At 46.6% G+C, this 23091-nt stretch overlaps 2 protein-coding genes across 6 annotated transcripts in view; one reads left to right on the forward strand and one right to left on the reverse strand.

The window, feature by feature from the left end:
* The window catches only part of Yars1 (tyrosyl-tRNA synthetase 1), a 29617-nt gene extending 14713 nt beyond the window's left edge, over positions 1–14904 (forward strand). The window contains exons 6-13 of the mRNA XM_020173974.2: positions 1098–1190; positions 4669–4804; positions 5845–5930; positions 9743–9878; positions 10625–10722; positions 11569–11762; positions 12307–12448; positions 14026–14904. Coding sequence (XP_020029563.1) covers positions 1098–1190; positions 4669–4804; positions 5845–5930; positions 9743–9878; positions 10625–10722; positions 11569–11762; positions 12307–12448; positions 14026–14136 — 996 coding nt within the window. The 3' untranslated portion in view covers positions 14137–14904. The remainder of the gene's footprint in view (positions 1–1097; positions 1191–4668; positions 4805–5844; positions 5931–9742; positions 9879–10624; positions 10723–11568; positions 11763–12306; positions 12449–14025) is intronic.
* Positions 14905–15283: 379 nt separating this feature from the next.
* Nhsl3 (NHS like 3) overlaps positions 15284–23091 on the reverse strand; it is a 28737-nt gene continuing 20929 nt past the window's right edge. For 3 of the 5 annotated variants that reach the window (XM_020173973.2, XM_074080659.1, XM_074080662.1), the window contains exons 2-7: positions 21998–22168; positions 21857–21912; positions 21471–21594; positions 20486–20602; positions 17922–20402; positions 15284–17509 (exon numbers count right to left, since the gene is read on the reverse strand). In XM_020173973.2, the coding sequence (XP_020029562.2) occupies positions 17487–17509; positions 17922–20402; positions 20486–20602; positions 21471–21594; positions 21857–21912; positions 21998–22168 (2972 nt within the window). In that variant the 3' untranslated portion in view covers positions 15284–17486. Of the gene's footprint in view, positions 17510–17921; positions 20403–20485; positions 20603–21470; positions 21595–21856; positions 21974–21997; positions 22169–23091 lie in introns of all 5 variants that reach the window. The other 2 variants (XM_074080660.1, XM_074080661.1) reach the window with 1 other exon arrangement.

Raw genomic sequence — 23091 nt, forward strand, 5'->3', positions numbered from 1 at the left:
TTCCTTCCTACAGTTCTGTGCTTCTATTTTCCATGTGAGTTCATTTTCCTGCATCCCAAAGAGCCCCCTTAGTATTTTGTGTTTCTACTGCAAGTCTTTCAACAGTGGGTTCTTTCTGCTGTTTTTTGTTTTGTTTTGTTTTGTTTTGTTTTTTTGTCTATGAAACATCTTTTTCTTTCACTGGATATAAAATTATAGGTTTCCAATTATTTTCCTCTGCTTTTATTTTGTTCTTTTTTGTGGTGTTGAGCATTCACCAAGGGCCTCACACATGCTAACTAAGCGCTGTACCACTGCACCCCAGCCCTTCTCTGGTTTTAAAGAATCATTCCATTGCCTCTGGCTTCGATAGTTTCCACTGAAAAGTCACTGTAATCATCATTGCTTCTCTTTTGATAATAGGCTTTACTCTGGTCACTTGTAGGGTTTTCTCTGATTTTCAGCAATTTGATGAGGTTTTTAGCTATAATTTTCTTGGGGTTTGGTTTGGTTTGGTTTGGTTTTACAGTGCTGGGGATTGATCCCAGGGCCTTGCTACCTCCTTAGCCCTTTAGCTATAATTTTTTTTGTATTTATCCTTCTTGGATTTTGCCAAGTTTCTTGAATATGTATGTGGGTTGATGTCATCAAATTTTAAAAATTTGTCAGCCATTACTTCCTTAAATATTGCTGTGTCTTACTTTCTCCTCTTTTGAGATTCCCATTATATATAGGTTAAAACTTCCATTTGATTCTTTTTTATAGATTCCCTCTTTTTTAAAAATGTTCTCTTTTAACTGTTTGTTCATTCTTTCCTCTTTATTTCCTTTAATTTGCTGGTCAGTTGTTTGTTTGGCTTTGGTTTATTTCGTTTGGTTTGGTTTTGTGGTACTGGGGGTTGAACTCAGGGCCTCATGCTTTCTAAGCAGGTGTTCTACTGCTTGAGCCACACCCTGGTCCTAAAGAAAAAAAATTTGTTCACATTATGATCACTGTTGAAAACTATAAGAAGGAATGTGTTATACTATTAAGTTATTGGCCTCATTAGGCAAGACCAGGGCACTGAGGAAGAATTTATACTAATATCTATGTTTGTGTGTTTCTTTCTAATGTCTCAGTACCTCCCTGCACTTGGCTACTCAAAACGGATCCATCTGATGAATCCAATGGTCCCGGGATTAACTGGGAGCAAAATGAGCTCTTCAGAAGAGGTATGTTGCCAACCATTTCCTTAATGTAGAAATCTTCAGCAGAAGATGCGCAGGTAGAGGGCTCAAAAGAACAGTAATCTGGCTAACCGGAATGCCCAAATGTTTGGGTTTTAAGGGGCCTTAAGTCACCCAGTTATTCTTGAGTACCAAAGGACCCAGAAGCAGTCCTGATGGGATCCAGTTATAATGATGACTGTTCTTACTGTTATTGACCAAACCACAGGCAAAAGTTTTTTCTTCATTCACAAAATTGTGATAAAATTCATCCTTATTGCTCCAGGCATGGTGGTGTATGTCTGTAATCCCAGCATTTGGGAGGCTGAGCCAGAAGGATCAAGGCCATGGACTCTGTCCTTATAGAGTCTCATAGTCATTCTGGGAGGAACCTAGGAATATGTACCTTCTTCTGAATCCTACTCAGTAATTTTTGTGCTGGGGAACAAACCCAGTATGTCATGCATATAAGCACTCTACCACTGAGTTTCATCCCAACCCCTGCTAGATGATTCTGATTAAAGTCACATTTAGGTACTCATTTAGTTCTTTAAGTTTGACTTCTTGCAGTTTAATCACAGATTGGTAAATATATTTATATATACTGTTATCATATTTAATGGAATACAGTAAGCCTGCCTTATTTGCAATTTATTGTACACAGTTTTGACCAAGTGTGGTCAAAATGAGGGAAGACAGACCAAAAGCAAAATTTTGGAATTCCTGCATGCACATATACAGTTCAGTTAATACAGAGAAGTTCTCAGTCAGTCCTGCATTACCATCAGTTGTGTTTAAATAATGTGATATGCTGAGTATTTCCCTGCACTTAATTTTGTGAAAATATGCCTCCCAAAAAGCAAATAATGCCCAAAAACCAAGGTAAACATTATGATATTCCTCCCAAGCCAAAAGGGGCATATAAAGTGCTTAATTTAAGCTATAAAATAAAAATTTTAGATTTGTTGAAAAGCAGCCTGTCTTTAGTGGGAGTTGGGAGGCATTATGGGAAAAATGAATCAAGCATTCTCAGTATAGTACTGAATTCTATGCATCCTGAGCAGTCTCAGTTTATCCTCAACAGTGGTCTCCTTGGAGCTATATACCCACAAGATATCAAGGGTCTACTGTACATTGATTCCATTTTCTTTTTCACTCACATTAAAATGTTTCATGAATGCCAGGTGCCGGCGGCTCACACTGCACCTATAATCCTAGCTACTCAGGAGGCAGAGATCAGGAGGATCATGGTTCAAAACCAGTACCAAGCAAATAGTTCACGAAACCCTATCTTGAATAAATCCATCACAAAAAAGGACTGGTGGAGTGACTCAGGCAGTAAAAGCGCCTGCCTAGCAAGTGTGAGGCCCTGAGTTCAAAACCCAATGCCACCAAAAAAAAAACAAGTTCCATGAAGTAAGCTATTCCTCTTACAAAATATGCCATTTATCCTAAGTGACAACTGTCACATCTTTTTTTGGGGGGTGGCCATCAGTGGTACTGGAGATTGAATTTAGGGCCTCCCACTTCCTAGGCAAGCAATCTACTACTTCAGCCACACTCCCGGTCTGATACTTGGCATATCTTAAACTAGAAAGCAGCTGGGCACCTGTGGCTCACACCTTTGATCCTAGCTACTCAGGAGGCAGAGATCAGGAGGATCGCAGTTCAGCAGAGCCAGCCTGGGCAATAATAGTTCAGGAAACCCTATCTCAAAAAAAACCCTTCACAAAAATAGGGCTGTTATAGTGGCTCAAGGTGAAGGCCCCATGTTTAAGCCCTGGTACCACAAAAAAAAAAAAAAAAAAAAACACTAGAAAGTAAGTCTAGCAACAGTTCCCAAACAGTACTGTGTATCATACTCACTTGGCAAATTTGTTTTATTTTGGGGTGGGGGGGGTGAGGGAAGATGTTCTGGCATCAAATCCAGGGCCTTGTGCTCATGCATGCTAGGCAAATGCTCTACCACTGAGCTATACCCCCAGGCTAAGAACTTTGATCCCTCAAGTTTCAATGGAGCCTAGTAATTTACACTTTCTTAAAGTACCCCAGGTGATTAATGTGCAGTCATATGTAAACTAAAATTTGCTAACTACTGAATTCAAATGACTATAAATTCACTCCAAAACAAGAAACAAAACCTATTACTAAAAAAGGGAAAGTGACTAGATAATCTATAATACCTAGCATCTTAGTCCATTTTCTGTTGGTGTAACAGAATACCCGAGACTGGTAAATTTATAAAGAAAATAAATTAATTTCTTTCATTCTCCAAAATTCTGGAGGCTGGGAAGTCTAAGGCCAAGGGGCCTCATTTGATGAGGTCTCTGTATAACCCAAGGATATCACATTGTATCATATGGTAAGACAGAGCAAGCATGCCAGAGAGTGTTCGCTTTTATAACAAAGATACTCCCTTGATGATGCATTAATTATTATTAACCTATGAATGGTTTAATCTGCTCTGCCCTCATGACACCATCACCTCCCACAGGTCCACCTCCAAATACCACTAACAGGACTTTGGGAATTAAGTTTCCAGCGCAATTCTGTGAGACAAACTTTCATACCCTGAAAGCTGGTGTTGGTGATTTCTATGAGACAGATATCCTCACATGTTGCTAATGACAATGTCAATAATGTCTTTTGTGAAAATAGGTTTTTTTGTTGGTTGACTGGTTGGTTTTGGTTTTTGGCTGTAGTGGGGTTTGAACTCAGTTCCTCTTGTGAGGCTGATACATGCCCCCAGCCCTGGAAGATAATTTTGAACTTAGAATTTTAGGTAATTTACAGAAACAGTCCTAGAGAGGACAGAAAAGCTCTGCGAAGATGTAGCATTATATATAATTTGTAAAAAATTAGGATATAATCTAACAATTTGAAAATTATTAAGTCAAGCTGTCATGAATAGCTAGAAATATAATACAGTATAAAAATTATAAATGAAAACAAGATACTCAAGAGAAGTGCTTAAAACATGATCTCAAGGGAAAAAACAAGACAGTCATTGTCTAATTTCAAATTTATAACAATTCTGTATGCTGTAAACAAGGCCTGGGAAGAACACAGAAAATTTTAATATGCTGAGTGTCAACATTCTAAGTTATTCTTCACACTTATTAATTCTGCTTGTGTTACAGTTATTTAATGTTAAATAGTGTGTGTGTGTGTGTGTGTGTGTGTGTGTGTGTGTGTGTGTGTGTGTTGCTGGGAATTGATCCTAGGGCCTTGCATATGCTAGTCAAGTGCTCTGCCACTGAACATCTTCTCTACCCTTGGGTTTTTGAGACAGAGTCTTGCTATGTAGTCCAGACTGGCCTTGGCCTCCTTAGTGTTGGAATTATAGGCATGTACTACCACACCAGGCTTTTTTTCTTTTCTTTTCTTTTTCTTTTTTTCTTTTTTTTTTTCTTTAATGGAACAGATTAGTTGAGCATGTTCTCATTTTTAACCACAAGAGGTCTCTTCCCCCCATGACTTCTAGGAATCCAAGATTGATCTCCTCGATCGGAGGGAAGATGTGAAGAAAAAATTGAAGAAGGCCTTCTGTGAACCAGGCAACATTGAGAACAATGGGGTTCTGTCCTTCATCAAGTATGTCCTCTTTCCCCTCAAGTCTGGTAAGACATTTCCTATTTTGTTCTCAGCAACCAGGCTGGAAGAGCAAACCTCCTGCTTCTGATTTGACCCAGGTTCTTCCTCCACGGACTGACTGCCCTGAAATTCTTCTCTGATTGCTTATATATTAAATTTACTTATTTATTTATTTATTGGTGGGACTGCGGTTTGAACTCAGGGCTTCACACTTGCAATGCGGCCACCCTATGCTTTTGGTTATTTTGGAGATGAGGTATCTCAAACAATTTGCCTAGGCTGCCCTTGAATCATGATCCTACTGATCCTAGCCTCCCAAATAGCTAGGATTACAGGTTTGAGCCACCAGCTTGCTTATATGTTAATGTGTGAACAACCTGGGATATCCTTTGGTTGTCCATGTGCTCATTACCAGACAAATTTCTAGGGAATATAAGGGTAGACAGGGGTGTCAGAAGTGAGGGTGGAGCAATCAGGAGGTAGAGGCAAGATGATCAATAATTTGAAACCAACCTAGGCAATTTGTCAAGATCTTTTCTCAAAAACAAAATAAAGCTGGACACTGATGGCTCACTCCTGTCTATAATCCTAGCTACTCAGAAGGCAGAGATCAGGAGGATGGTGGTTCAAAGTCAACCCAGGCAAATAGTTTTTGAGACCCTATCTCGAAAATGGACAATACAAAAAAGAGCTGGTAGAGTGGTTCAAGTAGTAGAGTGCATTGCCTAGCAAGCTCGAGGGGCTGAGTTCAAGCCCCAGTACTGCCAAGAATTAAATTAAATTAAATTAAAACAAAAAGGTTAGGGGCACTTGCCTAGCATGTGTGATAACCTGGGTTCAATCTACTGTACCACAAAAGGAAGGAAGGGAGGGAAGAGAGGAAGAAAGGATGGAAAGGAAAGAAAAGGAGGGAGGGCGAAGGAGGGAGGGAAGAGATGGAGGTAGACATGTTGAACTAGAGGAGTACCAAAGAATTCTAAGCCATGACCCTGCTTCCTAAGGATGTGGGCTAGAAATGCTGACTCTGCTGTATTCCCTGAGTTTGTTGACATGAATCTTCTTACAGAGTTTGTGATCCTTCGAGATGAGAAATGGGGTGGAAACAAAGCCTATACTGCTTATCTGGACCTTGAAAAGGACTTTGCTGATCAGGTAATCCTAGAGACAAACCAAACTTTCAACCCTCTCTCTTCCTCTTTGTCTACTAGGTTTGTAGTTATATGCCACAGAGCTCTGTCTTAAATACTGTCTGGGGCTGTGTATTTTAATGATTAGATGAGAATTCAGGTGGTTCACAAATTTGATTGGCAAATAGCACAAAACTAATATTGTGAGTCCTTTTCTCCAAAAGACTGGACATAGTGAAATAAAAGATCATCCTCCATATCTACAGGTTCCATACCAGTGGGTTCAAGCAACTGTTGAGCAAAATCTGTTCCAACACGACTATTTTTTCTTCTGATTATCCCATAAACAATGAAGTACAATAACTAATTGTGTAGCATTTATATTTTACTAGACATTAAAAATAATCTAGAGGTTTGTAAAGTACACAGGAGGACATGTAAGTTCTGGGCAACACTATGCCAGTTTATAGAAGAGACTTGAGCATCTGTAGCTTCTGGTATACATGGGCAGGGGTAGGGTCCTGGAACCAGTTTCCAGTGGATACCAAGGGATGACTATACATGATCCACACATAAAATAGGACAATATCTGAGTGCTACTTAGCTTCAGGAAGAGGCGTTCATGAAGAAGTCTGTGAGAGAATTAATTGTGGAAAGACAGTAGGGTGAAATAGGGTGTGTAAGGAATCACATGTGGTTAGGTCTGACTAGAGTCTAAGAGGTGAGATTGGGCATTGTTGGGGAGATAGGCAAGGCCAGATCACAAAGAGAATATGTAGTGATAGTATGTAAGGAGTGAATAAGAGTTTGGATATCTGTAATCTTAGGCTGAATCAGAAATTTGATGGGCTATTAGAAATGTTAGCATGGAATACTGGGCCAAGTCATCAGAAATGCAGAGTCCAGAACCAGGGAGGTGACTCACTTTGTTCTCCCCTTTTCTGAGTGCATTGGGGTTGGGCAGTTACCCCTGCACTTGACAACCTGTATCCTGTTAGTTGGGAAAGGAAGGATATTTCATGACATGGAGTAGACTAAAAACCATGTCACAAGACACAGTTGAAAGAACTGATACTTAGCTAGGAAGCAGCTAACTGTTCCATCATCAAATATAAGATGGACTCCCATGGGCAAGGGGCTAGGTTTCTTCTTATGGTCCCAGAGGACTAAAGCAGGACTACAGGTGGGGACCACAGGAAGCATGTTTAGGTTCAGCATCAGGAGGAACTTTTTTGGTGTGACAGGTTTGAACTCTGGGCTTCATACTTGCAAAATAGGCATTCTACCATTTGAGCCACACCTCCAGTCCATTTTGCTCTGGTTATTTTGAAATTGGGGCTATCACAAACTATTTGCCTGGGCTGGCCTCAAACTGCCATCCTTTTGATCTCAGCCTCTCAAGTAGCTAGGGGTGAGCCACCAATACCCAGCCATGAGGATTTTTTTTTTTTTTTTTTAATGGCAAGTACTGGGGTTTGAACTCAGAGCTCATACATTTGCAAGCAAGCACTCTACTGGCTTGAGCCAGGCCTCCAGCCCAGGAACTTCTAATGACCTCATGCACTGCCTCTCTTGACCTTGTAATCCCTTCCCTGTAGGTGTGTAGGCAGCGGCTGGAGGCACTGTTGCATATGGGTTTGAGCAGCAGCTGGAGGAAAAGACCTAGTGACCTCTGAGGTTTTGAAGCCTATATTACCCATTTTGGGATGTGTTACTACCATTGCTCTGAAACCGTTCTCTCTTGTCAGAAGCAGGCCACAGAACCCACCTTGTACTCCTCATCCCATAAGCAGTCCATTGTGGGAATACTGAGAAGGAATAGAAGAAAAAATTCTGCAGCCAAGTAAGGCCACAGCACTTGCTGTGGTGATGGGTTTGTTCTTTCTGCACTGCCTGAGGCAGAAGCCAGTGGTCATATGTGGCTGTTGAGTACTTACACTGTGGCTAGTGTAACCAAGGCGCTGGCTTTCCATTTATATTTAAATAGCCACGCCAGTCTAATGACTACCACATGGGACAGCAGTAGGCCTAAGGCTTTTATTTGGCAAAAATTAAATATTCCCAAGGAAATGAAGAAATACCAGAAAAAAAATGTTGGCACTATTGTATTAAAGATATTCATATGTAAGGGATGTCCTCTCAGAATGTCTAGATCATCTGGGGACAGAATTAGTTATAAAAAGGTAGAATTTTGGAGGCTGGCAGAGTGGCTTAATGAGATATCTTGAAGATGAGACCCATGTCCGAACACGAAATTTAATTGTGCTTCATACACAGTTTATATGCATAGCCTGAAGGTAATTTCATACAATATTTTTTAGTGTGCCTGCGTTTTCACTGCAACCTATAACACAAGGTCACAGGTGGAATTTTCCTCGTGTTGTCATGTTGGTATTCAGACTTGGAGCATTTGTGATTTCAGCTTTCTGGATTAGGGATGCTAATCCTGTACTACCGTGTACCAATAATGCTCACCATTTTCACCACGCTGTATGACTCAATACTCATTCTTGCTCCAAGATAATAGCAATTATCACCTTCATTTTTGTAAATAAAGAAGCCCAACCAGGCATGGTGGTTCACGCTTATAAATTCCACCTACTTGAGAGGTGGGGATCAGAGGGATCAGCTCAGGCAAAAGGTTAGAGACCCCATCTCAGCCAACAAGCTAGGTGTGGTGGCACACACCTGTTATCCCAGCCACATGGGATGGATGGCTATTGTGGTCCATGCTGACCCAGGCATAAAAACTTGAGACCCTATCTTAAAAATAACCAAAGCAAACAGGGCTGTGGGCATGGCTCACGTGGTACAGCACCTGCCTCGCAAGCACCAGGCCCCGAGTTCAGTCCCTAATATGGCCAAAAATAAAGAAGTCAAAACTGGACTAAGGATATTGAGACCCTGGGATTCAATACCTAGTTCCTTTAAAACAAAACAAAACAAAAAGTCAAAACTTAGGAGGGTTAAATGTGTAGCTTTGGGGTCACACAGCTAACTGGAAGTCTAATCCAGGCCTGTCCTTATCCTTTCTTCTCAGCCTTCAGCCCTTGAGTTATCTATGCGAATGCCCTTCTGCCTGTGAGTAGCGCTTGCTTTATGCTGTACTGCAAGCATAAATAAAAAGGCTAGAAGAGTTAGACTAACTTTTACATTCAGCCTCTTAAAGCCTTCATGTTAGGGACTGGTGGAGTGGCTCAAGCTGTAGAGTGCCTGCCTAGCAAACATGAGGCCCTGAGTTGAAGCCTCAGTACCACCCAAAAAAAAAAGAAGAAGAAGAAGAAGTGGAATCCCTCAAGTTAGTATGGAATTCAAAGTCAAATGATCTAGATTTCAAGCTGGGTATGGGGGTACACATCTACAAACCCAGCATTCAGGAGGTTAAGGCAGGAGGATTGTAAGTTTGACTATATGACAAGACCCCTTCTCAAAAAAGAAAAAAAGAAAAAAAAAAAAGGCCAGGTGCCAGTGGATCACATCTGTAATCCTAAACCCTTGGGAGGCACAGATCAGGGGGATTACAGTTCAAGGCCAGCCCAGGGAAAAATCTCAGAAATACCCAACACAAAAAAAGTCTGGCAGATTGGCCCAAGTGGTAGAGCCCATGAAGCCCGGAGTTCAAATCCTGGTCCCACCAAAAAAAAAAAGCTGGATTTCCGACAAGTTAGTTAGCCTTTGTGAATCTATTTTCCCTCCTCTGCTCTACCCATCTCACAAGATTGTCAGGAGGATGAAGACTGCTGAGAAAATATTCCCTGAATCCTTTATGTATGTTCTTAGTGCATTTCAGTGCCCTGTTCCGGTCTTAAACTTACCAGGTCTTCTTCTCTTCTGCAGATTGTACACCCTGGAGACCTAAAGAATTCTGTTGAAGTTGCCCTGAACAAGTTGCTGGATCCCATTCGGGAAAAGTTTAATACCCCTGCCCTGAAGAAGCTGGCCAGTGCTGCCTACCCAGATCCCTCCAAGCAGAGTAAGGCCAGCTGGGAATGGGAAGGGTGAGTCAGGGAGGGAGCCGGTGACAGCATCAGAGGAAGAGCCTGTCAGTGGGCCTCAGAAATACATCTGTCTTCAATTGAGGGCCCAGAAATTGAAGTGCAGGAACGTCTTATCCCATTGACTCCTTGATTTGGTTGGGTTGATACTATGAGGTGGTTACATCCTGCTGCACCAGCACTGCTAAAGATGCTGGTGTGAGATCCTTCTAGCCTGTGTTCACTAAATCTGCCTCTTGGGTAGGAGAGTGATATCCCCAGTTAGTACACATGGCAATGCTGTGTTCACAGCTGCTCAGGCAGAGCCTGCAGGACTTCTTCGAGGAGCTCATCTTTAGATTCTCCCAGTTTCCATCTGTGTGTTCTGTCCAGATCTTAGTTGCTCACCCATTTATCCATGATGCTTGAGGTATTGGCATAATACCTCCCAGAAAAGACTCAGTAAATTCTATGTGGATTGTATGAGTAGAAACACCCACAGGTGGCAAAGCTACTACAGTCCCTTCTACTCTACCCTAAGAATGGAGGGAGAGACTAGATGAAAATCTGGCATGTCACCTTTGAAAGGTTGCCAACCCAATTTTAAAGAAGTATAACTCAGTGTGTGTTTTAGAGATTCTCCACTAAATCCTACCTAATCTCAATGTTCTATCCCAATGGTGGGATCAGCAGTGACCTGGGGAAGAGGAGAGTCCTGACTTCATGGTGTTCTCCTCATTCCCAGAGCCCATTGCCAGAGGCCCTGCCAAGAATTCAGAACCAGAGGAGGTCATCCCATCCCGGCTGGATATCCGCGTAGGGAAAATCATCAGTGTGGAGAAGGTACTTATTTTTCACCATGTTCCAGAGAGGCAGACAGGGGTCGAGGTTTGTATGTTTCCATCTGGAGGAAACCTAGCCTGGACAGGGGAATTAACATCCCTAAGGTCATGTTTCAAGTCAGAACCCAGATATCTAATTCCAGGCATCAGGCTTTCCCTAGCCATCACTGCCTTTGGACCTCATGAAACACAGCCAGGAACTCAGAGTGAGAAGCAGAAGTTAGTAAGAGGGAACGTGACTATCCATTAAGTCCAGTCTAGTGGACTTACCTGGTCTGTACCAGTTTGCCTGGACTAGCTGCAGTTCTTTGATCAGCCACTTTGCCCCCAGACAGTGGTGGAGGGAGATGGACTTCCTTTTTCCCAAAGAGGTCATGTAACCACTGGCCAGGGACCATTACTCTGGACCTCCTCCCACACCCCACACCCCAAGCACTGATTTACTTTTCACTGTATTGAATTAACCATCCCAAACCACTATATAGACTCTTTTGAAGAGGCTGCTTATGCTTCTGCCTCAGATGGTCCACTCCCATCTCCCAGTCACCTGGGACCTGGTGTTACAGTATGTGGGCTGTCATGGTAGCCTCCACTTTTCCAGACCATTTAACCTCTGTTAGAGTCTCCCACAAATAGGTTTATTTCCTCAAATCTAGCCTCTTGGAGAATAGAAGAACAGGCTTTGAAGGTACATTCTAGCTGCCATATGGGATTTAGAAATAGTTAACTCTAGGGGATTCCTCCAGGGGGCTCTGTAAGATGCAGATGCCCCTTTCTGGTGACAGTTCACCAGGCCTCTGATCTACTCCACTGTGATACTCTCCAACCTGACATCCCTTACTGGCAGCACCCAGATGCAGACAGCCTATACATAGAGAAGATTGATGTGGGAGAAGCTGAACCACGAACTGTGGTGAGCGGCCTAGTGCAATTTGTGCCCAAGGAGGAACTACAGGACAGACTGGTGGTGGTGCTGTGCAATCTGAAACCCCAGAAGATGAGAGGAGTAGAGTCCCAAGGCATGCTGCTCTGTGCTTCTAGGTGAGTGGAGACTTGGGGTGGGGCCAGGACCTGGGGAGGCCAACAAGAGTAGGGAGTTGGCTCATATCATCATATGCCAGATGGAAGCCCTAAGAAAATGTGCCTCTTTCTCATTGATGCCAAATGATGAAGCCTGAAGGAGTTATTGTACAAGTATTATGGATGTAGCTTTACCTAAAGATAATTTTCTTAAAATAAAAATGGAGGTATATACATGCCCAATCTCAATACTAGTAAGAGTTGGAGCCATGATTCAAATCCCGTTCTGAATGGCTGTTAAGTCCTTGCTAGGTTATTTCACACTTCTTCCCCTAGAAACCCAGACTTTAGTATCTTTCCAGACATAGGAATTCAGTAGAGGCCCAGTTAGTAAAGCTTTGTGATGTCTAAATGAGGTAAAGCAACGAGGACCTCCTGGTCCATGGAACTGAGGATATCCTAAATCCCATTAGGATTCCTGTGCAAAAGCCCAGATTGCTTTGGCCTCCACAACTGTTGGAAACCATCATAGCCTCACCTTTCCTTATCCTGCGTATCTTCCCAGAGAAGGAGTAAGCCGCCAGGTTGAACCTCTGGACCCTCCTTCAGGCTCAGCTCCTGGTGAACGAGTGTTTGTGAAGGGCTACGAGAAGGGCCAACCAGATGAGGAGCTCAAGCCCAAGAAGAAAGTCTTTGAGAAATTGCAGGTAAAACACTGTTGTCCCCTATCTCCCCCTCCCTCACCCCCTCTTGCTTGGGCTGCCTGGTCTCTGTTCCCAACCTGCTCAGTTACTGAATCTGAAGCTGTCTGTTTCCCAGTTGGGACTTCCTGCATCTGAGCTCCTCTTCCTTCATTGACCTCCCCAAATGTGAGGGCCATGAAGGAGTCAGAAGGACCCTTCATGTATGAGCATTGACACACTGAGCGACTGAGGGACTTCAGACACTTCTTCATTTGATCTTCAGTCTGTGTCAGTAGCAAATGGAGATTATCCCCATTTCACCTGCCAGGATCCTTGCCAAAGGTACACAAGGTCACCAGAAGTGGTGAGACTAGGGTTTAGGGGTGTAGCTCAGTGCAGTACAAGGCTCCGGATTGGATCTCCTACCACCACGGCAAAAAAATAAAGTGATGGAACCAGAATCAAAACCCAACTAGGGTGCTTTCTTCCCATCTTGAACTCAGAGCATTCATTCTCTTCTTGCCTTCTAAACACTGGCTCACATATGACCTGCTTCAGTGATCAGTGAATTTATTCATTCATTCATTCATTCAACACATATGAGGTCCGTAATATATGTGTCAGGCACTGTGCAACATCAATGAACATAGCAAAAAATGGTCCTCCTTGGAACTAACATTCATATGTGACATTTTCTAGTTAATACCTATTTCCTCAATCAGATGTGCTTCAGAAAGCATTTAGAGAGAGAATGTCTTCCCTTCCTCTACCCTTCTGCATGTAGCAAATGTTTTCCTTTCTGGTTTTGTAGGCTTTATGCATCACTTCCTTCTAGCTATAAAATGTTTTCTTTGTAGAAAATGTCTAAAAGGGCAAAAAAAAAAAAATTAGGAAGTATTTCCTTCTTGTTTTTTGCTATACAAAGAGATAATATAGCTTGATTCATACTAAATGTTACTCTGCTTTTTAAATTTTACTTTATGCCTGAAAACTTTTCCCTACCTTAAGTAGTGAGGCAGATCACACTGTACTCTATAGTAGTTATCGTAATTTAGTTAGAACCTTACTAAACATTGGGGTTCTCAGTTTTTCACTATTAGAATGCTATGATAGGCTGGGTAGTGGTAAAGGCCTTGCCCAGCGTCCCAAGGCCCTGGGTTTGATCCTTAGCAAAAAAGGGTGGTTGGGGGTTGGGGGTATTGCTATGGTGGTCTTTGTATTTATTCATGTTTTTTTGTTTTTTTGTTTTTTTTGGCAGTACTGAGAGTTGAACTCATAGCTTTGTGCTTGCTAGGAAGGCATTCTATCACTTAAGCCACTCCACCAGTGCCATGATTATTTTCCTAAACTAAATCTCTAAACATGTTTGTGAACAGACAGGAACTTGAGGCCTTTGGCAAACTGCTCTCTTTAGAAAAATTGAGCCAGGTTACACTAATAGTAGTACAAGAGTTTTTGTTTGTCTTTGCAGTTCTGGTTTGAACTCAGGGCCTCATGTTTGCTAGGTAGGCTCTCTACCCCTTGAGCCACTCCATCAGCCCACAAGAGTTTTCTCATGGTTCCACCACCATAACAATAATTTTTTTGTCTATCTTGTCTAGGCCGACTTTAAGATTTCTGAAGAGTGCATTGCACAGTGGAAGCAAACAGACTTTACAACCAAGCTGGGGCACATCTCCTGTAAATCACTGAAGGGGGGTAACATTGGCTAGCCAGCCCACCCTCCGGAATCATCTGCTGTCTCCTCAAGTCAGCTCCTTCCGCTACCCATTTGCCCATCCCTCAGGACTCTGAAGGAGCAGGTCTGGAACTCTTATTAAGGCAGAACTTGCTAAGGAAGAGCTCACTTATCTACAATTTGGGATCACTGTTATCTGACTATAGTGAGAGACTTGACACCCTCCCCTGGAGGAGTAAGAAGGCTGGGTAACAGCAGGGAACTCAGTTCAACCTTCTCGCCTTGGCAGCTGACTTGAGAAGTCTGGTTTCAGTATAACTCAGAAGAAATTTATGCCACAATCCTTGTAATTGGAAAAACCCTGGTTACCAGGTTTTCTTGGAGTTATCCCAGCAGCTGTGCCTCTAGCTGGATGTAGTGCCTGCACTGGGCTAATTACGGCTTCTCCCCAACAGGAAATTGTGGGATTTAAAAGGAAGAGAAGGGAAAACAGAGAACCTAGTGGTCTACCAAGCTAAGCTACCAAAGGTTGGCAGCTTTCTCAAAGCCTGCCTACCCTGAGGCTTTCCACGGCAGGCAGAGGGGTGGGGGCGGAGTGTCTGCCCCAGGGCTCCTGGAATTTCCCTTGATCCAGCTAGGTTGGGCACTCCCTAAACCAGCTGTGTGTAGTTAGCAGCCGGTGGAATGGAATGGCACAGTGTGATGGTTTCTTCAGAGAGGGTGGGGTACTTCTCCATAAGGCATCTCAATTGGATCACTAACCATCATTATCATATTCAAATAAAATTATTTGAGAACTGGACCATCTCAGGGGAGAGCTCAAGTGGAAGGCAGCTGCTGCACTCCTTACCCATCCTGGGGTTGCTTTAGCTTGCAGTTTTGGCCCTGTAATGGGATGAATGGGGGAAAAGCTGGCTTTCCCTTTGGCAGTACTAAGTAAAGAGAAGAGGCCCAGCTTTAGGTCCTTCTAAATGTAGATCACTGCCCAGGCCGTTCCCCATGAAGCAGCAGCCAGGTCCTTTTGTGTTTCTTTAGCTTGGTGATTGTTTTCACATTATTGTATGACGTGTGCTCTCCTCAAATCTTACTACTACATATCCCACTATTACTAACTTACTACTCGTTGTCCACATATGACCCATTTAACATGGTGAGGGACAGGAGGAAACAGCAGTCACAGCTAAGTTTCAATCATTTATTAATTAATACCTTTAAATGAAACACAGTTTTTTTCATGTGTCTCACTCAAGCTTCAGGGCAGAGGGAATGGATTGTATAGACATACCAAAGACTCAGAAATTTATATATATATATATATATATGTGTTATATATATATATTTCTATCTTTTAACATTTGTACGTAAATTAAAAATCAGAGGCTTTTGGTCTCTCCATTTGCACAAAGTCAAGCTCATTTAGCCCAGAGGACAAAGAGGGGTTGCCTCTTCCAGATTCACCCTTCTCCTTTGTACACTGGCCAACCTGATGGGGAAACAAGCACAGAACATCCTAACTGAGGATAACTAAAATCAGAGGGGCAGGAGGGACGGACAGAAGTCAGGCTGCCTTCTGCCACAGGAGCTTTGAGGTTACCACAGGGCCTGGGTCAGGACAAAGCCTATCGATTGTCTTCCTTCCCCAGTTCTCTCCACAGCAGCTCACTCCCCTCCACCCGTGGGCCAAGGGAAGGATGTTGGCTTGTAGCCACAGGGAAAAGATAGTGATTAGATGAAGAAGCCCCAGTGAGGATCAGGGGAGACTTGGTTTTCACACATACCAGTTAGGTCCCCAGCTCTATTTTTTGTTTTGCTTGAGACAGGATCTCATTATGTAGTGCAGGCTGGCCTAGAACTCAAGATCCTCCTGCCTCAGCCTCCCAAGTACTGAGGTTACAGGCCTACACCACTACACCCAGCACCCTATGTCCCAAGCTCTTACCAGGTTGTTAGTGGCAGGGAGTAGCATGTCATTATTCTTGGTAGTGGAGAAGCTAAAAGCAAGGTTCCTTGCTAGACTCAAAAAAAGTCACTGTTGAAAGAAAATCAAGAAGTGGCCCTGGGTGGCTGCCATACTGCTGTGGAGGGGAGTTCTGGGGCCAGCCCTGTGCAGCCACAATAGATAAGGAAGCCACTTTACCTAGATAGGTGGTACAGGCTGAAAACAGAAAGGTCACCGAAATTCCTGAAGAGGCCAGTAGCAGAGACTGACATTGAAGACAACCATCCAGCCTGCTCCCCAGGAGCAGTGGATGTTCCCTCATTGACTAGGGAAGAGTCTGAAGTAAAGTGCACCTTTGGCTTCCCATTCTTGCCACTCTATGTCAGCTCCCCCCAGTGGAACCACCCACATCAAAGGCAGCTGCACAAAGGACTTGCACCAAAGAATAAAGAGAAAGGACAGAGAAAGAAGCCTAAGGACCAGATCTGGATTCAATGCCAGACTCACCCTCCTCCCACTCCCTCATTGCTCCCTGCCAAGCTGAAAGGGGCACAGACCTTGGGCTCCTGCCTCTGAAGTTGTGCCCATCTACCCCAAGCCAATCCAAAGAAGGGGCAGATGCTCAGCATGCCAAGGGCCCCCTGAGAAGTTCCCCACTCTGGTCTGAGGGGGTTTTTTTTGTTTTTTTTCTGAGGACTAGGCGTGCCTAGGGACCTCCCCTCTGGTTGTTCTTCCTCCCACCTACTTGGGTCCTGGCAGTCTCCCACTTCTTGTCCCCCACACGGAGCACCTGGCAGAACTGGAAGGCAGGAGGGTGGTCGATGGTAAGTTGAGGCACAGGAAAGCTAGCCTCCACTGTACCTTTTGTGCTTTGGAATTCCACAGCCCCACTCCTGCCCCCAGCCTGGGGAAGCCTGTGGGAGTGACTTGCCCATCTCCAAGAACTAAGAAAAGGAGCAAACTGGATTGGGGGAGGCAAGGACTGATGCAGCCACCATGTAAACAGGCCCTTGAAATGTGGTTTCAGGAGCCCTGGAGAATGAATATGTGACCACTTTGTAAAAGTGCTTAGATTCTGGACTACAGTTATGTGCATGATTTGGAAATGAAACAAAATAAACTCAAGTGTTCTGCTGCCACCTCTGTGGCCTCAGCCAGCAGGGGCACAGCCACCCACTCCCACCAGCTACCTCCTTCAAGATGAGGCTAAGGCCAAGGCTGAGACAGCAGCTACTGGAGGCAAATCCTCTTAGGAAAAGGCATGAGAGCTGGGTGACTTGGAGGACGGGCAACACCAGGCTTGCATAAACGTCAAAGGTTGTGGAGGTTAAGGCTGCAGGCATCCTCTCATAGGTTGTGTCTGCTGTTTCCTTTCGTCCTTGGAGCTGCTCAGGTCCCTGAGAGATTGTATTCCTGGATGGGTCAGCAGTGCCAGTGAGTGGTGGTCACACCAGCTCTCTCTGTGGGTCTGTGGAGGGGGAAAAAAGACACTTCAAGGGGCATCCCAGCTTGATTCTGACACTAAGCCCAAGACATATTATCACTTTAATGACACCCCACCAGCAGCACTGAGCTGGACTCTACTGGGACTCTCCAATGCATGTGTCAGTGCTTCACTTCACAAAATAGCTGAGAAGGGAGGTAATGTGGCAAAACTGCAATGTACTCAGTAGATCTGACACCAAAGCCATCCAGCCCTCTCTCCCTAGCCCTCTGTCCCTGCCCTGCCCTCCCCTCCATGGTAGCTCATCAAGGGTGACAGTACATTTGTCCCAGGCATTCTAAGACCAGAACAGTTTTACAGATCCCAATGGTAGGACTTCACATGCTTATTTCCCACCATAGCCAATGAAACCCACACTCATCACTGCCCACTGTACCTGAGCTGGGGGTACCCATCTTCTCTGTGCCAGCCAGCTGCACACCTCCATTCTTCGCCAGCTCCCCCTTAGTCCTGTCCTCAGTATGTGGGAGCCCATTGGTGGAAGGAGCAGGAAGAGACTCAGCCCGAGGAAAACTGGGAGAGGGTGGGGGGACTCCTCCAGACGGCTTGCGAGCCACAGGTGGGGGAGCCTTAGGCTTCTGGGTCTGGGGTGGCCGCTGCTCTGAGATGCTCCGAAGTTCAGCCACCAGACTCCGCTGCAGGTCAGCCTGGGCTTCAGGGGATACAGGCCGCTCGAGCTGCAGTTTCTTGGTGCCCTTGGAGAAGATAAAGCTGGCTGTGGAGGCAGTGGACTGGGGAGACCTTGGCTCTGCTTCAGGGGGTCCATTGGGCTGGGCGCTCCCAAGGCTCTCACCGGCAGCCAGGCCGGAGGCCTTGAGCCGGACAGCAGCATGGAGCCCAGATAAGGGGGCAGGCACAGGGCTTGCCCGCCCTGACAGGGCCCTTCGCAGCGGCTTCTGGGGGACTGATGGCCCTGGTGCTGGGGTTGGAACCCCGGTGGGAGCACCCACAGAACGTAGCCGCACCATCTGCAGGAGCGAGGGTGTGACCAAGGGCACACCGGCATCCTCTCTGGGAGCTCCACTACTCTTGCCGCAGCCCACAGGCTCCTTGGAAGAAAGCTTGGCCAGAAGCTCAGGGCTAGAAATGGCTGGAGGAGGGGCTGGTGGATCTGGAGGAAGGGCTGGGGTACCCTGGGGCTGGCTCTGAGCAGCAGCCAGGGCATTACTGGGCTCTGAAGGATCAAGGCTAGCCACAAAAAAGGCCTCCTCAGGTGGGGGAAAGTCGGCCATGGACAGGTCCTGCTCCTCAGGGGCAGGGGGTGGGGGCGGGGGCCAGCTGGGATCTGGAAGGGGCTCCTCTGCAGTATCTGGGACAGATGGGGCCTCAACTACCTCTGATTTCTTGCTAGGTGGTGGGGGTGGATGATAAGACGGAGGTGGGGAAGGTGGGGGTGACTGGTCTTTGGAGACAACAGGAGACTCCTGGGGTGGGGTCAGGGATGTCTGAGGAGTGGGAGGGGCTTCAGGGCTGGTATCAGTGGTAGAGATGATCCCAGGAACCAGAGCAGGGGCAGCTTGGTTAGGGCTCTTGGGCTTTGAGGGAGGTGGGGAGAAGGGGGCAGGCACCTTAGGATGAGGAGGTATGACAAACCTGTCAACCAAAGGGGTTGACATGTGTGGGCCAGAGCGGTCTGAAGGGGTAGGGTCAGAGGAAGAAGAACACAGAGACGTGAGGGAAGAGGAGACAGAGGCTCCAGGAGATCGAAGGGATGTAACCCGCTCTGGTTTAGGGGGTTGGGCCTTGCCAGGGGAAGGAGGAGCACCTGCGAGACCCTTGGGAGGGAGGGTCGGGGTACCACTTTGGCTTGAGTATCCACTGGAGGGTGATAGTGTCCGTTCTGGGGACCGTGGAGGGCGTCGGGAGCCACTTGGAGACAAGCCAGATGCCCAGCCTGTAGAGGTTGGTGGGCAGGGTGCTGCTCCCATCCCTTCTGATCCTCCTGTGGTGGGTGGCCGGGGCAGCTGTGGCTGCTGCCTCCGCTCAGGCTTGGGTGGCAACCCTAAGGGCCCATCAGGTGCTGTTGAGCCCCGTTGATGGAGGGAGTAGGTCCGGCGGGGAGGGGGTGGAGGCCGTTTCAACTTCCGTAAGGACACACTCCGGCCAGACGACTGCCCACTACTCCGAATGCTGACTGTGTCTGACGCCTCAGCAGTGCTTCCCCCACTGGGGGAGCCCCTCCCGCTGCCCCCTTGGGGAAGGGGCACCACGTTATTGCTAGCCACAGAGCCCTCTGGCTGTCCCTCAGAACCCCCCTTAGAGGAGAGGGTAGAACCATCAGACACGATGGTCTCAGAGGATTGAGAGTGGCTCCAGGTGTCACTGGAGGAAGAAGGATGGCGACTGCGGGGCCGTGGACTCAAGGGTGAGGAGAAGCGGCCCAGCGAGCGAACAGAGGCTGGACTAGCCGAGTGTAGACTGCAGCGGCTCAGTGTGCGCAGGCTGCTACGGCCCAGGGCCACCACGTCCACTGTGGGTGGCAACACAGCATGTGGGATCAGCTTTGACAAGTAGGTGGCTTGGGGTGAGATAGACATGGCTGGGCTAAGGGGCTCTGGTGGCCCTGCCCCTCCTGTCAGTCCAGGCACTGCTAGTGACATGGGCCGGATCAATGGTGGGGGCCGGGCCCCTGTGGACCTGCCAATGAGGGTGTCATCCCGATAGACACGGTCGATGTGGCGCTGCAGAATGGTTTCTGTATCAGGCCCAGCCTCTGCCTCTAGTGCCTGCAGGGACACTCGGGCCCCCGTCCCTAATGCCAAACTGGCAGGGCAGCCATCCACAGTGGGGATGCGGACAGCATCCCGTGGGCCAGGAGGCCGAGGAGTACTTGGTGCCTCACGCTCACTCCGCAAGCCTGGAATGAACAAGGAGATGGGGTCAGTAGAGGTGAGCTGACCCAGGCTTCCCGTCCACCACCACCAGCCTGCCAGGGCTCACCGAGTTCCTTCTGCACATGATGCGGCAGCCCCAGCACTGTGCTCCGCCGCTCCCGCCGCCGGCGCCCTGACTTTCCAGAGGATTTGGGAAATGAGTCATGGGGTCGGAAGGTGGAACCTGAGGGTCAGTCCAGGGGAAGAAAACCCATTAGAAGAACAAGGCAACTTCCACAGAACAGTACTTTGGTAAAATACTAGTAAGAACTCGGGGCAAAAAGATTTCCATAAAAATAAAAACAAAAGACTTCCACAATCAAGTAGGTGTGGGCAAAGCTAGAGGCTTCTGTAAGACTTCTGGAAGTTCTGCTACTAAGTAAATGATCGTTTCCAGTGAGTACATGCTTGTTATTATTTAGTGGACCCCTCGTTATGTCAGCGTGCTATAAACACTTAGCATTCATTCCAGTAGGTACGTGTGCTTATCCTTTGGTTTTTACAGACCAAACAGAAGCACGGGGTTTGCCCATGGTCACACAGGAGCTAAGCAGCTGCAAATCCAGGTTTCCCAACTTTTTTTTTTTTTTTTTTGGTGGGACTGGGGTTTGAACTCAGGGCTTTGCTCTTGCAAAGCAGGCATTCTACCACTTGAGCCACTCCTCCAGTCCATTTTGCTGTGGTTATTTTGGAGATTGGGTCTTATGAACTATTTGCCTACGCTGGCCTTGAACTGCAATCCTCCCGATCTCTGCCCCAATTTGCTACAACTACAGGTGTGAGTCACGGGCATCCAGCTGAGGTTTCCCAACTCTTAACTGTTTTACAGTTAATGTGCACATGAATCTCCAAGAAGACTCCAGGTTACTGTCTCCTGCAATCATTGGATCACAGAGTCATGGAGAACTCTGGATTAGGAGGAAGAAGAGGAGTTCAAACCTCAGTACTGGAAAAAAAAAAAAAGGAGTAAAAAGGGAAGCTGCGAGTGCTGGGATATGATGGGCCCACCACCCCTCTCCCCTGCCCAAGAATCCCAGCCAGAGAGCAGACACCTTTGCGCTGGATCATCTCCGAGCGGATGGAGAGAGCATCGTCTGCAGTGGAGCTCTCAGCTGTGTAGGATGTGGTCTGGCTACAGAAGGAGATGCTGTCTTCATCTGGCCCTGCCCGGGAGGACTGTTGGAAGGAGAGGAGTCAGACCCTGGCCTGAGGGCTGCCTTCTCAGGACTTCCCACTGGAACATTCACTCAGATTTCCCCAGCATCACACAGCACTGAGCAGGCATTAGCTGCAGCAAGCCTGAACTAGCCCTGAGGGGTCATTTAGTCTAGTCCTTTGAAATATAGGAAGGAAACAAACCAGAAAGGTCCAAAGCCATACTTGCCAGAGGTCAAAGAATTGAGGGAGGAATGGGATTCAGCTGGGCAGCAGAGCTCACCTGGATGCTCTGGGTGTCTCCATGGTCCCAGCTACCTTTGTTCAGTTTCTGCTTTTCTAGAAGATACCAGGAGGGTGTGTTGGCCTAGGTTCCTGACCTCAGGTGCTGACAGTAGCACTGGAGGGAGAAGCCAGGGGTTACCTTGGTGCTGTAGGGAGCGGAGCCCCTCCTGGGCCTGCGTGTGCAGCTCTTCCAGGTGAGGCGCTCGCCCACTGGGAAAGAAGACATTGTCCTGGTGCTCATCCACTACAGACACTGGTCCCTGTCCGGACCCTGTACTCTGACGTTTGTCAGTCTCAGCCTTGGCAGAGCCTAGTGTGATGGAAGAGGAAGTGAAATAAAGCCTGAAAGCATATGGGCCCTGAAGATGCAAAGGCACCCAGACTGCACATGATCCCTGCACACACATACAATGCCCACTCTCCCCAGCCCAGACATACACCCATAGTTCTGGGGAACGAACTCAATATACACAGCTTCCATGTACATACACAAACTACAGCCAAGGGTACATACATGAGCATTCACACCACACCAAAAGCACACAGACCCAGTGTGTATGCACACAGCACCCACAGGCTTCAGAGATGTATACATAAAAACACCCAAGTACAAACTCATAAATGTAACCCACTCTCAGCCTCCACGTATCTACCCAACAGAGTCCCCATTCTGTACGTACACAAACAGTATCTAAGTATACAACTGCATTTACCACATCACTTGGAACCCCCACACAAGACACCCCTAATATACATAGCTCATAGCAAATACATTTCTGTCTCCAGACCACAAACCTCCCTTTAAAGGAAAACAGGTCCAGGGAGAAGATACCATAAGAAACCAGGAAGGAGTGGTAGCTGGCAGGAGTCGTAACCAGACTGCCAGAAAACCATCAAGAAGGATAGGCCAGGGATATAACCTCTTGGGTCCCCTACTTACCCATAGGGCTGCCCCTTCATGGAAGAATGGGCATAGGAGGGGGACAAGAGGGACCCAGGCTCCTCTGCCCCCAGCCCAGGATGCTCAGCCTCTTGGGGGAAGAGTCCCAGGTATGCCCTCTCTTCTTGAACGCCCTGACCCCTGGTACAGGGAAGCCAGGGATCCATTACAAAGGATCCTGTTACAGTCTCCACCCACGGAGGGGCTGGACATCTAATCCTGGGGTTGGGGGGCTGTGTCAGCACTTTGCAGCACTGGCCCCCTTTAAATGAAACCCACAACATAAGCAAAAG

Source organism: Castor canadensis, chromosome 7, assembly GCF_047511655.1.
Source record: "Castor canadensis chromosome 7, mCasCan1.hap1v2, whole genome shotgun sequence".
Classification (NCBI taxonomy): Eukaryota; Metazoa; Chordata; class Mammalia; order Rodentia; family Castoridae; genus Castor; species Castor canadensis.